This window comes from Geospiza fortis, unplaced genomic scaffold (assembly GCF_000277835.1).
Source record: "Geospiza fortis unplaced genomic scaffold, GeoFor_1.0 scaffold97, whole genome shotgun sequence".
Lineage (NCBI taxonomy): Eukaryota > Metazoa > Chordata > Aves > Passeriformes > Thraupidae > Geospiza > Geospiza fortis.
The window spans coordinates 3,625,255-3,638,460 of NW_005054343.1; the positions used below are offsets into that span (position 1 = coordinate 3,625,255).

General features: G+C 57.6%; 2 protein-coding genes across 5 annotated transcripts in view; one reads left to right on the forward strand and one right to left on the reverse strand.

Annotated features, from left to right (window-relative positions):
- Positions 1 to 131: 131 nt before the first annotated feature.
- LOC102044737 (nucleolar and coiled-body phosphoprotein 1) lies at positions 132 to 7,847 on the forward strand. 4 transcript variants are annotated; one of them, XM_031058461.1, is made up of 14 exons: positions 132 to 872; positions 1,117 to 1,241; positions 1,811 to 1,901; positions 2,458 to 2,537; positions 2,722 to 2,766; positions 3,296 to 3,330; positions 3,717 to 3,880; positions 4,063 to 4,168; positions 4,288 to 4,368; positions 4,776 to 4,907; positions 5,442 to 5,540; positions 5,757 to 6,478; positions 7,006 to 7,079; positions 7,251 to 7,847. In XM_031058461.1, exons 4-14 carry the CDS (start codon positions 2,506 to 2,508, stop codon positions 7,321 to 7,323), a joined length of 1,563 nt encoding a protein of 520 aa, XP_030914321.1. In that variant the 5' UTR covers positions 132 to 872; positions 1,117 to 1,241; positions 1,811 to 1,901; positions 2,458 to 2,505; the 3' UTR covers positions 7,324 to 7,847. The 4 variants fall into 4 exon arrangements, with proteins under 4 accessions (XP_030914321.1, XP_030914319.1, XP_030914318.1 ...); XM_031058459.1 differs by lacking the exons at positions 132 to 872; positions 1,117 to 1,241 and having other exon boundaries at positions 1,286 to 1,901; positions 4,066 to 4,168; XM_031058458.1 differs by lacking the exons at positions 132 to 872; positions 1,117 to 1,241 and having other exon boundaries at positions 1,287 to 1,901.
- LOC102044903 (capping protein, Arp2/3 and myosin-I linker protein 2) overlaps positions 7,694 to 13,206 on the reverse strand; it is a 22,932-nt gene continuing 17,419 nt past the window's right edge. Inside the window, 10 exon segments of the mRNA XM_031058398.1 lie at positions 7,694 to 8,583; positions 8,669 to 8,779; positions 9,013 to 9,120; positions 9,298 to 9,411; positions 9,414 to 9,563; positions 9,800 to 9,868; positions 10,046 to 10,082; positions 10,409 to 10,528; positions 10,797 to 11,202; positions 11,604 to 11,723. Coding sequence (XP_030914258.1) covers positions 8,408 to 8,583; positions 8,669 to 8,779; positions 9,013 to 9,120; positions 9,298 to 9,411; positions 9,414 to 9,563; positions 9,800 to 9,868; positions 10,046 to 10,082; positions 10,409 to 10,528; positions 10,797 to 11,202; positions 11,604 to 11,723 — 1,411 coding nt within the window. The 3' untranslated portion in view covers positions 7,694 to 8,407.

Consider the following 13,206-nt stretch of genomic DNA (forward strand, 5'->3'; position numbering starts at 1 on the left):
AGCGGTGAGGGGGCCCGGGAGGGGGGTCAGCCCTGCCTGCCCTGAGCCCCCGTCTGCCTCAAACATCGCGTGGCCCAGACCCGCCTGCCCTCAGCCCCACCTGCCCTCAGCTCCCGCCTGCCCTCATCCCCTGTCTGTCCTCCCTTGTGTGTTTTCATCCCCCGCCTGCCCTCAGCCCCGCCTGCCCTCGTCCCCTGCCTGCCCTACGTTGTTTTCGTCCCTTGCCTGTCCCCAACCCTTATCTGTCCTCATTCCCTGCCTCTCCTCATCCCCTGCCTGTCCTCCCTTGTCTGTTTTCGTCCCTTGTCTGTCCTCAGCCCCTGCCTGCCCCCAACCTGTTCCCAGCCCCTGCCTGTCCGCAGTTCTTCTCCCTTTCACAGTTCAGACTGTTATAGTTAAGACTTGGTCCCAGGAGAATAGTTATCAGGTGATAATAAACAATGTGGAAAGAGGTAGAAATAAATGTCCTCTCCTGTGTGGGAGACTTGCAGAAGGCCAGGCACACTGCAGAGCTGTGAGTGTCCCCCTCCGCTGTCCGAGCAGGATGCAGCAGGACCTGCGTGCCCTCAGCAGCGTGGCTTCATCAGCACAAAGCCCTTAGCATGGGTCCTTGCAGAGAAGTGGGTGCACTTGGGTGGATTTGAGCAATCTCCTGGGTTTGTGGCTGTGCTTGGAGTGCAAAACCGTTCCCAGGGTGATGGGGTACTGCTTATGGGTTGGTGTCTTGTCTCTTCTCGTGTAGCCTTGTGTGTGTGGACAAGAATGTGGCTTCTTCCAAACTCTATGTCCTGGAGCCATGGATTGCTGACCTCTTGGTGAATTACGAGCGAGTGGATGAGCATGAGAATTTCCTGGCTGGGCAGGTGGTGCGGGTAGGTACCCAGAGGGATTGTCCCAAAGTGCTCCAACAGCCTTTGAAATAAATTCTGGGAAGTGCACAGTGGTTCCCAGTTTAGTGGCTGTGGATGTGCAACTCTTCCTCCTCAACATCTCTGATTTTAATTTTTTTTTTTTGAGGAGGAAGAGCTTGGTGTCGTGACTGCCTTCCTGCGAAACTTGTTCCAGGTCTATGAATGCGAGTTCTTTTTTTATTCCCTTTCTCCAACCTCCTGACAGGTCTTGAGTGACTCGAGTGCAGCTGGCCAGCCTGGGCTCCTCCAGGACGCTGTGGTGCAGGTCTCTGACGGATCCTGCTACATCCGTGTGGTCATTACAGCCGAGGCTCTGCAGGCAGAGGAAAAGTGGGTTCCACCGTGGCTTGGCGTGGCTGGGACAGCAGTTCTGCACAGCTGCTGGGAGCACCTGGGGCTCCTGCCTGCTCTTGTCTCAGGTTGTGTTAAGCTAAAGCAACCTCAGGGCGGGAAGTTGGTGTGAAAGAGCTGCTCAGAGAAGAAAGCTGGAATGCCCTTGCTCCAGTATCTGCTGGTTGGGATGGGCAGGGATCCATGGGATCACAGAAGCTGTGATGCCATTAGAAAGGACTTTAGAGCCCTTGGGTTTTGTGGAAGGAGCCAGATCATTAACCATGGTAGCCTGGGTTGCTCCTTCAGTGCTTTCCTCCATTTCCCCATTTGGACACCCTTAAACGCTTGGGGTGCTGGTAGCAGAGAGCCAAGGATAAGCAGCAAAAGAAGCTGCTCTTAGGCAAGAATTGCTAAGGAATAAGGAGCCCTTGGTGCCTGCTGCTCATGCTGAGACATGTTCCAGAATGCCCCAGTGTGGCTGGCAGAGCTCTTGCAGGAGCCCCACTGTGTGTCAGGGGGGGTCCAGCTCTGTTCTTCAAGGCACTCCTGCTCTGCTCCTTTTCCAGCGCCCACCTGCAGCTCAGGCTTTCCAGCCTTAATTGCAGAATTATCGTCCTGCAGAAGTACACGGTGTGTTTTCAGGACGAGGCCAGGCTGGTAAGTGCTCTGAGGAGTGGAAGCAGCCTGTTCCTTTGCCTTGCTGTGCTCCCTGCACTCTTGCCTGCTTCCAGCTGCTCCCAGGAGCTGAAGGCAGGTGATGGGTGGCCTTTCATTTCCAGCTGCAGCTCCTGTGGGGTCTGTGGCAGCTGACCTGGGCAGGGATGAGCCCTCACTGGGGTGCATCTTTCCTCGATGGGATGCATCTTTCCCAGGATCACCTCTGGCTGTCACCTCTGCCTGTTGGACAGCTGCAGAAGGCCTGCATGGGCTGGTGGCAGAGCAGCCAGTGTCCCCTTGCAGTGGTTCAGAGGTGTCCCCACAGACTCTCCTGGGCTGGCCCACCCTGGTGTGTGGCTCTTGCAGAGCCATCAGCTGACACAGGAAAATACAAACTCCCGTTTGAAGGGGGGCTGTCCTTTTTGAGGGGACCTTCTCTTAGACTGGAGGATTGGTGGCAGAGCTGGGGTGGGTGTGGGAGTGCTGGCTGGCCCCAGGGAAGGCAGGGGCAGTGGTGGGACTCAGAGGTGCCTTACAGGCTCTGTCCTCCCCACAGGAGGACTGCGAGTTTTACCTCACGGCCCAGCAGTTCATCGTGCTGCCCATGCAGAGGCAGAGGATGGAATCATCTGATGGGTATGGCCCATGGGATGGCTGGGTGGGGCTGTGCTCAGGGGAACTTCATCTTCCCCACAGCAGCACTGGCCCTGGGAGTTCTGCTTGTGGCAATCCCTTTTGAGGGAGGGATTGTCTCCAAGGCAAGGGAGAAGGGAGATAGGGATTTGGAGGGAGTCAGTAACTGGCTTCTCTCTTGCTGCAGGAACCAGGACCCCTCTGTGGTGAAGAAGATAAAGGAGCTCTGGCTGTGAGTATGGGGCTGAGGGATGTATCCAGGTACCCTGATGTGTGCAGTCTCAGAGTGGGGTTAGAGCAGGCTGGCAAGGGCTGGCACAGGTTATGGCAGCTCCTGGTTAACCTGTGTGACTCCTTGCCCTGGAATGTGACAGAGTTGAATAGACTGTGAAAAATGAAATTGTGGTGGCACATTGCCAGCCTCTTCCTCTGAGCTAGGAGGAAACACCTGTGGGGAGCTTGTTCCTGCCAGTGGTGGGCAGTACAGCTCTGTGGGTCAGCCCTGCACAGCTCATTCTTCATCCTTGGAGATCCAATACTGGAGATCCCCAGGGCCTTCAATCAGTCCATCTCCAGGGGTGAGGCTTCCTGATGGCTATTCCTGGCACACTGGGCATGTGGCCAGTGGCCAGATCAGCACCCAGTGAGGGATCCACTACTTTCACAAGGTGCTTCTTCCAATCCAGAGTGCTTGATCTGTGACCAAGAGCTGTGCATGTCCCAGCCCTAACTTGGCTTTGTCTTCTCCTTGGTCATTACAGGAGGAATCTTGCTGTGAGGAATGCTCCCAGCTCAGGTAAAGGGTTGTGGGGGGCATGCAATGCTCTGACTGCCTGGAGGAGCTCTTGGGTTTCCTCAGCTTGGTCCGTGTTAGGCAGAGATCACAGAGACCTGGTCAGATCTCACAAGTGTATATTGCTAAGCCCAAAGCTGGAAGAGATAATGCTGACAGCTGAAGCAGAGTGGGACATTAAATGCCTGTGCTCATGCTTCTGGTCCAGGATTTCTGAAGAAAGGAAGGATAGTTTCTAGAAGCAAAGGAAATGCAGAATTGTGGCTGTTCCCACAGGTTTCAGTGTCATGACAGTCACCAAGTCATGCAGCAGGGTAAAAGTGTTTGTAGGTGAGGCTTGCCTGAGTTCAGCTGTCTCCTCCACTGATGTCTGTGTGTTCTTGCTCTAGAGCCCTCTGTCTCTCAGCTGATTGATGCCATAGGACAGAACCAGCTGGAGATTTTGAAGGAAAATGCTGAGGAATGCTTGGATTTATGGAAATCAAAGGAGAAGCCAGTGACAGTGGAGGACGAGGTTCCCATCACCCAGTGGGAGGTAGAGCGCAAGAAGGAGGTCAGTCTGTGTGCTGGGACAGGGCTGGGACAGCTTGGGTGCTCTGGTGGGTGGGAGAAGGAAGGGAAAGGACAGTGGAGGTTTGCTGGGGAGGGAGATGGTGTTGGGTTGGCAGGTACACGTGGACTCCTGCATCTGGAGAGGGACTGCCAGCAAAAACCTTGTCATGTGTCTCATTTCAGCAGTGTGAGGACGTTTTCATGGTCCCAGTCAGTGCCCTGGTGATCCCTCCTGAGGAGGAGGCAGTTGTTTGTGATTCTTCTGAGGCAGTGTCTGCAGGGTACACAGGTAGGCAGTGCAGCACCCAGGCACGTGAAATTAGGGGCTCCCTAAGGTGGGGAGAAGAGTTCCCTTGTTCTGGATGTGCCTCATGCTGGGGATATGACCCAGTGCCCCTTTCATTGCAGATACAAGCCAAGCAGCTCCTGGAAAGAGTAGTGATGACAGGACAGTGCCAGGAGACCCAAGTGTTGTATCTCAAATCAGCTGTGAGTAGCAGAATCTGCAGAGCCTGGAATGATTTGTGTTGGAAGGGACCTTAAAGACTATCTAGCCCCAATCTCTTCCATGAGTAGGGACACATTCCACTAGACCAGGTTGCTCCAAGCCCTGTCCAATTTAGCCTTGAACACCTTCCAGGGCTGGGGCAGCCACATCTTCACTGGGCAACCTGTGCCAGGGCCTCCCTACCCTCACAGGGAAGAATTTTTAAAAAAATATCTAATCTAACCCTGCCCTCTATAAGTGTGAAGCCATTCCCCTTTGTCCTGCCACTCCATGGCCTTGTCTAAAGTCTTTCTCCAGCCCTCTTGGAGCCTCTTTAGATACTGGAAGGTTCTTGAAGATCTCCTTAGAGCTTTCAGTTCTCCAAACTGAATAATCCCAACTCTCTCAGCCTGTCTCCATAGCAGCAGTGCTCCAGCCCTTGGATCATCCTCATGGCCTCCTATGAACGCTCCAGATCCCATCCAGCCTTTAGTTTCCTCTACAGTTGGCTCAGCCCATCTCCCTGGATTGAGTGGAGGAGGTACTGGTGTGGCCAGGTCTTTGGGAGACCTTGAGCAGGCAGGGGATGGTCCCAGTCCTCAAGCTTCTTGAAGCTGCAGCTTTGGTTGATTGTGCTGGGAGCACAAGAAGTCATTTTGATGCCACCACTGAGCGTGAGTCTCCTGCCTGGTGTGGGCTCCTTGCTGGCCCTGGCTCAGCACCACGATGGGTTTGTGTCACCTAACTTGGCTTGGTGTCACCAAGCTTTGCTGCAGAATTACCTGTGGAAGCTCCCTGTGGAGGAGGAGCTGAAGGGAAGAACTGTCCTGGGCAGTGCAGGGTGTAGGAGAAGGCCTTCTTCATAGCTGCCTGCTCTCTGGGCAGTGTCTGCCTCTCCACTGCCTGCTCTGTGAGATCTTGGAGAGGATCTCACTGGAATAGGACACATTTTGGGCTGGAAAGGGCTGCAGAGCCCCCTCAAGAGCTGTCTCTGAGACCTTGTGCACAGGGGACCCACAGGGAATGGGCAGCTGCTTTCTTTGCCAAAATCAACCCTCTGGCTTCTTCATTGCAGATGTTGCATCACCAACCTTGTCAGATAGCCTGGAGGGATCCCTGGACAACCCCTGGAACGGGATGCCCTCGTTGTCTTTGACCCCGAGCTCTTCAGATGGTGAGTCCCCATGTCCCAGGGCATCCAGGCTGCCTTCCTGGCAGGAGACAGCTCCTCTCTTCTCAATGGATGTAGCTCACCCTGGATGCTGGCTTGGTTTCCCCTGGCCATAAAGCAGTGCTGTGGTGTTCCCATAGCCTGGACCTGCATAATTCCTGTGTGCCAGGGCAGGTCCCAACACCCTGCTCAAATTGACTGTGCTTTTCCTCTTACTAGAGAAGACCTTTCAATCTGACCCTCCCCTGAAGACCCAGAAAGATGTGGCTGCTGACAGCAACACCACTGACCTGTTGGAATTGTGTAGCCAGAGCTCTCCTGAGGGCTCACCCCGGGGAGAGCCAGCACAGACCTCCTCTCCCTCCCTGCTCCGCTGCTACAGCCATCCCAGTCTGGCAGAGATCAGCACCAGTGAGGCAGCATCAGCTGCAGAGGCAGCCTGGGATGCCCTGTGTGCTGATCAAAGCCTGCAGAGATCCAGGGGCTCTCAGCCCGCCCTGCCCACTCTTTCTCCAGTTTTCCCAGTCTTGCCCAGCAGCAGCTTGAAATCGCCACCTGGCAGGATTCCTCACAGGGAGCAGGCCTGCTCCAGTGGCACAGCTTCCTCTACAGAGGCGTTGAAGCCTGGACTGGCTCACACCAGGACAAAGGGAGGAGAGACTGTGGGTGCCAAGAGGAAGCTGGTGGAGGAAGATGAGCAGGCCTCCAGTGAGCAGCAGCATCTCCCAGGCACCTCGAAGCGCAGGGGGAGAGGCACACGCAAGGGATTGCTGCTCAAGAGCTCACGGGGTGCAAAGAAGAGCAGAAAGGAGACAGGGCTGCGGAGTAGAAAGGGGCTTGAGGAGGAAGAGGAACAGGAGGTGGAGGAGGAGGAAGAGCAAGCATCCCCTGCAAGAGCTGGGCCCAGCTCCAGGCCGGAGCAGTGCAGCGCTCGGGAGCCGGTAAATACAAAGCAGCTGGTGAGGTCCCCTGAGGGCTGGGGGTGCCTGGGGAGGCTCTCTGTGCCCACAGCACTGGTGTTCATCCCCAGGATCTTTCCTCACCAGGCTGATGGGGATGGGAAATTGAATGCAGGTGTCAGTGTAGATGGTGGACGATCTGGGAATCATGAGGGACTCATGTAATCACTTAGGCTGGAAAAGAGCTCCTGAGATCTAAGTCTAACCATTCCCCAGCACTGCCAAGCCACCACTCAACCATAGCCCCAACTGCCATATCCACAGGTCTTTAAATCCCTCCAGGGATGGTGAAGATGTGGTTTAGCGTGAGTTAAACAATTGGGTAGGAGCAAACAATTGCTGGAGCATTTTCTGAGCTACCTGGGTAAAAGAAGATCAGAAGAACAGAGGAGAGACACCTCAATCCTAGGTGTTTTCCTGGGGTTATTGGGCTCTCAGGCTGCATGGGGCAGCACTTTCGGTGCTGTGGCTGGAGCAGACCCATCTCACCCTCCCCTTTGCTTTTGTAGTTCGTGGAGAGACCACCCCAGTACCAGTACGAGGCACCGAGCCCTGAGCTCTGCCAGCAGGTACAATCTATCAGGTCAGTGCCATATCAGCCATGGACTTGTGGCTGTCCCTTGTTCCTGCAGTGGGACTCACACACCTATAGTGAGTCCCCAACCTCTGCCCTACCCCTTGTCACCAGCTGCCCCAGTGGTATGTCCACAGCTGGGTTTCTTCTCACCCTGGCTCCTCCTGTCTGGTTTCTCAGGATCTCAAAGGCAATGCTGATGTGGGCATGCTGGATGCTGACTGAGGAGGAGGAGGAGGAGGAGGACTCCTGAGCCCAGCCCATCTTTCATTCCTTTGTTTCTTCAGTGGGTTTGTCAGAACACTGGGAAGAGTGGCTGGGGGAGGGATGTGGGGACAGCAGGAGCACTGTGCCCCAGGAGACTGCTGAGTGGGCTAGCCTGGCTGCAGAAACCCTGGTTCCAGGGGTGGTGGCATATGACCTGTTGAAAGCCAATACCCTCAGTGCCCAGAGGGGAGAAAAGCATTCATTCAGGCATGCCTGTATGTGAGCCAGCATCCCTCTCCCACCTCTTCATCCTTTTCAGATGCCTTGTCCCAGCAGGTGGGGACAAGAGGTGACCCAGTGCCACCATAGCAGCAATGGCAGAGGCCCTACAAGCTGGTCTTGCTCCGAAGGTACCCCAGGAGCTTGGATGGTTTATTGAATAAGTTTAGGTAGGGTCCTGCACTGTTTATTACAAAAAATATCCTGCAGGGTTATGCTGTAGAAATTAAAAATTGTATATTTTTTAAATACACAGCTCTTGTATTAAAAAAAAAAAAAAAGAAAAAAAAACCAAAACAAGCATCTTGCTTTGTCGTAAACATCCGTGTGAGGAATGCGTTTGGTCCGGAGCAGAGGGCAACACAGGAGAAAGCCACTGGGGTGTCAGGATCACGCTGGTGCCGTCAGGGAGCTGCGGGGATGGAGCTGCGTGCTGAAAGGCGCTGGGTCGTGGTCCCGCTGATGGAAGCCTGCGTCTGGCGGGGGCTGGAGAGAGCAGTGCCCCGTGGGGTCAGGAGCTGGAGTGGTGAAAGTGCCTTGGGAACGCTTCCTAAAAATAACTGGCTGCCTAAAATCACCGGCTCCCCCGCTGCAGCCCACAGCGACAGAGCGCACTGGGGACTGCAACACCACTGGATGCATCCTGCAGGCTCTGACAGTCCCTGGGCATCCTGGGCAGTGCTGGTGGCCCGGCTGTCCCCATGGCGAAAATTGGGCAATGCCATCATTGGCACATCCACGCCAGCCTGGTGCCCCGTCTGTCCTCTCTGCACCCCAGCTGCCAAGCACCCCAGCACGGCGCACTTGCTTGCAGGGTTTTGTTGGGAGCAGCGTGGTGACATGCAGGGGCTTCACTGTCCCAGGGCCGGCTCCTCCCGGCCCGGCACTGGGCTTCTTTGGTCTACGGCAGCTGAGTCTTGTGCATTCCCAACAGTTTGTGCCAGGGCTTGCGGCTGCTCACCCTCAGTGCCTGTGCCAGCCTGCGGCTCCTCCAGCCCGGCACGGGGCCAGTCCTGCAGCGTGGCACCTACACAGGTCACAGGTGCTGGTGTAAGCATGGGGGGACCCTTGGTACCCCAACATCTGCCTTAGCGGGGAGGGGAGCACCTCACCTTCAGCATCCGAGGTTGGTCCAGGCTCACCCTCCATCTCTGAGAGGGACTCGTGCTTGGTCCTGTGCCTGAGCACAGGCGAACGCCGCAGGCGCAGGGGAACGGTGCCCACTGGGGGAAACACAACCCAGGCCCATGTTAGGGTGGGGCACAGTGGTCTGGCTCGTGCTGGAACTGATCCCAATGCTGAATTCCCCTTGGGAACTTCCCAGTGTGGCAGTGCCATTGCCTATCACCCACCCGCCGGGAGAGGCAGCACCAGCACACGTGTGGAACACCACCACCCACCTCTGCTGGTGTTAGGTGCAAGGAGGGCTTGGGGTCCCACGTCACACCCAACTTACTTCCCAGCTCCGCCGGGCACTCGGGCTCCCTGAGCTGCTCCTCGTGGACAGACAGTGCTCGGCGGCTGGGCCCCCGTGGCGCTGCCAGCCGTGCCATCAGCCGGGTGTCTGTGTAAGCAATGGGGAGATGCCATTGGAGGACAGCCCAGAGCACCGCACTTGGCAGGCCCCATCAGCACCCAGCACCCATTGTGTGCTTGGCTCCCTGCTGCCCTCCGTCCCAAGGGCTCCAACAACAGGTCAGCAGTGGAATGAGGCACCCATGGGCACCTCGTGCATCCCTACCTTCAGTATTGGGTGGTGTGGGCAGGGTGGGCAGGGTGCCAGCACCCACCTCCCCACCATGGCTGACCCTCCGCGGCAGTGCCACCGGCACGTTCCTGCCCAGCCGTGGCAAGCGGGCACCTGCCTTCCCAGGGCTTTCCAGGCTGGCCGGGGCTCGGCGCTGGGCTCCGTCCTGGTGGCTGGGCTGCGGAAGGGTGCGTCTGTGGGGCAGGCAGGATGGAGCTGTGGGCATCCAGAAGTGACAGCCCCAGGGATGGCTCTTGGTGCTGGGAACCAGCCTACAGTTGGCCCAAGGACTGGGCAGTGGGCTGGTGGCCATCTGCCAACGCCAGGGATGGGCACCCGTGGGTGTAGGTAACGCTCCCGAGGGTGGAATTCTGCCCACGTGCCTGTGCCCACCAGTCCCTGTTGGCTCCAGTCCCCATGCTTGGGGCTAGGAGAGGGGATGAAGGCCTCTGCCCCAGGGGCTGGTGTGACCCCCCAGCATGCACTGGTGACCCACCTGTGGACACAGAGTGTGTGCGGGCCTTCAGGGATGGGGGCGAGTCCGCAGAGCTGTCTACAATGTCCCCTGCAAGCACAAGCCACCGGGCAGCAGCAGTGAGCTGGGGTCTGCCCAGCGCCACCAGCACCCGACAAGGGAAAGATGTAGTGGGACCCACAGCCGGGAGTCCAAGGGGGCCTGCCCATGGCCACCCATGGGTGCCCAGCTGGTGGGGGTCAGGGTGGGGAGGGAGCAGCCCCTCACCATCTGAGCCGGCTTTCTTGATCTCGCTGTCTTTGCTCTGCAAAGGGGAAAAAAATGGTAAGGGGGTCTCAGAGAGGCAATGCCCACAGAATCAGTGGGTGTAGAGGGCTGCTGCCAGGCTCTGATGTGGCTGCAGGGAATGGGTGCATGCCAGGAAAGGAGGGACAGACTGACAGACACCATGCAGTGTATAGGAATTCACCCCTTGCAGAGGGTTAGGTGACAGGGCAGAGGCTATGGGCAGTGGCAGCACAGAGCTGGGTGCTGTCATTCCCAGTGGGGAGATGTCCCCACTCTAAGGACCACCATCTCCTACCACCCTGGAGGGGCAGGGTTCATCCCAGAAATGGAACCAGTCCCCACCTGCTGCTTCTTGCTCTCAGCAGCCGGGCCCTTGGTGACGCCGATGCGATGGAGCATGACCTGCACACGCTGCTCAAAGGAGCTGGACAACTCCCCCTCGCTCTTCTCCAGGTGCCTCTTCTGCAGGAGAGACACAACCCTGCCAGGAACATGGACCCACCACAGCACCTGTGGCACCCACACTCCTGCCTGCGGGGCACCCACATTCCCAACCCCAGCCATGCTGCCAGGAGATGGTTACATGGACACGACCCAGCGGGGATATCCCCAGCCATCACTGCAGTGTCCCCACATCCCCTGGTAACCCCACCAGTGTCCACGGATGGGAGCAGCACCCACCAGGTGAGCTGAACAGTGGTGGTGGCTTGGTGACTGTGACAGTGCTTACCTTGTCATGCCTGACCCCCAGCGCATCCTCGTCCTCCCCGGACAGCAAGATGAGTGACTGGGATTTGCCCTCCCGAGAGTACTTGGGCCGGATCCTCCGGGCAGAGTCAGGAGTCTGGCAGTGCTCAGGCTCTGCTGGGGGCTCGGCAGAGAGCCCCCCCCCCTCCGATTTACTCAGGGGCTTCCCTGCCTCGCCTGCCTTGCTGGGGGCTCGTAAAATGTCACTGAGCATCGAGCGCCTGCTCCTAGGGGCAGTGGGACCACCCTCGGGCTCCTTCTCACACCTTGAGCCCCGGCTGGATTTGGGTTTCTTGAAGGCAAAAAAATTCCCAATTTTCTTCTTGAGGGTGCGGGAACCAGAGGGAGCCAGAGGGGCTGATCCCAGGCAGGTCTCCGGAGTTGTGGGGCTGGGGAGAGATGAAGCATTGGAAAAGGTGAGCTCCAGGCAGCCAAGAGGTAAGGGATCAGTTTTTTCACTCTGCCCACCCTAAAGGGATGGATCCAGACCCTGGACACTCCACCTGAGATGGCAGTGTCCTGGCAAGGGCACCCATTCCCAGCAATGCTCCCCTGGGTGCTGCCTCATTGCCTCCCCACTGTGGAACAGACTCCACGGCCACATCTGGCACACCATGGCTGCCATCCCATTCCTCCTCCCCCAGCCCTGCCCTTGGCGATATCCCTGGGTGTGCTGCTTTCCCCAGCATCCCTTTTGCACTGGGCCCAGCAGCATTTGCAGGGAGGCTGCTGGATCCTGGGGATGGGTGTGTGCTGGGCAGCTGAGGGGCCCTGAGCACCCCCGGCTTACGGCAGTGTTTCTGTGATGAGCCTCTTGGCAAAGAAATCCTCCAGCCCCTCGTCCACGCGGGTGATGCTCCTGTCCTCGCTGTTCTCACAGGCCACGGGCTGCACCTGTGAGGGACAGCTGCTGTCAGCCCAGCACAGGGCAAAAATGCCCCCAGGCATGAAGGTGTGTCTGTCACCCCCCCCGGGCATGAACAAGTGTGTGCCCCTGCAGGATGGGTGCTGGCACGCTCCATCTCATACCCAGCATTAAAGCCAAACCATGGTGTTACCAGCTGCATCCCAGCTCTAATCCTGCTCCCTCCCTTGAGCACTGGGAGCTCCAGGCAGCCCCAGGCTCCTTCCAACCCCTTGCCCAGCACAGTGGCTGAGGTATGGCACTCATACTGTGGGAGAAGCCTTTGGCAGAGATGCCTCCTCCATCTGATCTCCAAGGGACCCCTCTGCTGCTGGCAGGTGATGGAGCAGGTGACCTGCAAGGACCCACACCTGCATCCTTCAGATGTTTCTAGTCCAACCTTGGAGCGCCACCACAGCCTGCCTGAGAGCCACCTGCTCCATCCCCATAACAAAGTGGCCTGCACCACGGCCAAGCCTTCCTCCATGGCACCTTCCTCTCCCTGGCATGTGCCACTGCATCAGTGCCATGCTATCGATGAGAGGGAGGCGCTTCCCCATCGGTGGCATTTCAATCCATAATGACTTTTCATTACGGCTGGATTGATGCCGCTCAGGAGCCGTTCCAGCCATCTGAGATCTGCTCTCCCTGTCATATCACATCCATCAAAGCCTGTCCTTGCTCAAGTCTTGGCCCACCCCGGGTGCCAGGCATGCCTGTCCCACTGCAGGGTGATGGCCTCCTGGCCCTGCCAACCTCCAGAACCCACCCTGCCCCTGGAACACAGCTCCTGCCTCCCGTGCAGGCTCCGGCCCCGTGCCAGCCCTGATCCCACCATGATCCAAGGGCAAGCATCACCACAGCCCTGCAAGCCAGGGCTTTCCAGCAAGTGAAAGGATCCAGCTGCATCACGGTGGCACGGGGATGAGGTGATGCCAGCAGGATCCAGCCCCAGGGACGGTGATGGAGCTGTACTCGCCACTGACTGCGCCCAAAAGTTACTTTTCCTTTGGGAAGGGGGGTGCAAAGGCAGGATCCCCATCCAGTCGCCTGTTGGATGGGGGGAGCACAAGCCACCTCATCACGGCTGGCAGAGCCCCACTAGCACCACCGGGAGCCGTGGTGGCCACCAGTGCTTCAGGGATGATGGATTTTGGATAAGGGGGAGCAAATGGAGCTCAGGAGGGAGGCAGCTGGAGCCATTGCCGAACACATCGCCGGCCCTCTGCACCCAAACTCTGCAGGGCTTTTCATTCCTCTCCCAGTTCCCACCTCTCAGCATCTCCCAGTGGGGAGCAGGAAAGAGGATGGATGATTCCCCTCGGCCCCCCAGCCCCCTTGCCCATCCTTTCAGGCTGCCCCCCGAGGAGGAGGAGGCTCCGGCAGCAGCTGAAATGCAGAATAATAAACCCACCGCGTCTTTGCGCATCTCATTTTCCTGCCTTGCAACAAATACTGACCGCAATAACTCACCCAAGCGGAAAAAAAA

What these genes read in the sequence shown, in the direction of transcription:
- LOC102044737 (XM_031058458.1), top strand. Translation starts at nt 1,689, where the DNA reads ATGCTGAGACATGTTCCAGAATGCCCCAGTGTGGCTGGCAGAGCTCTT. An exon ending in TTCAGGACGAGGCCAGGCTG is followed by an intron (nt 1,902 to 2,457) that starts GTAAGTGCTCTG and finishes TCCTCCCCACAG; the next exon opens with GAGGACTGCGAGTTTTACCT. An exon ending in AGGTAGAGCGCAAGAAGGAG is followed by an intron (nt 3,881 to 4,062) that starts GTCAGTCTGTGT and finishes GTCTCATTTCAG; the next exon opens with CAGTGTGAGGACGTTTTCAT.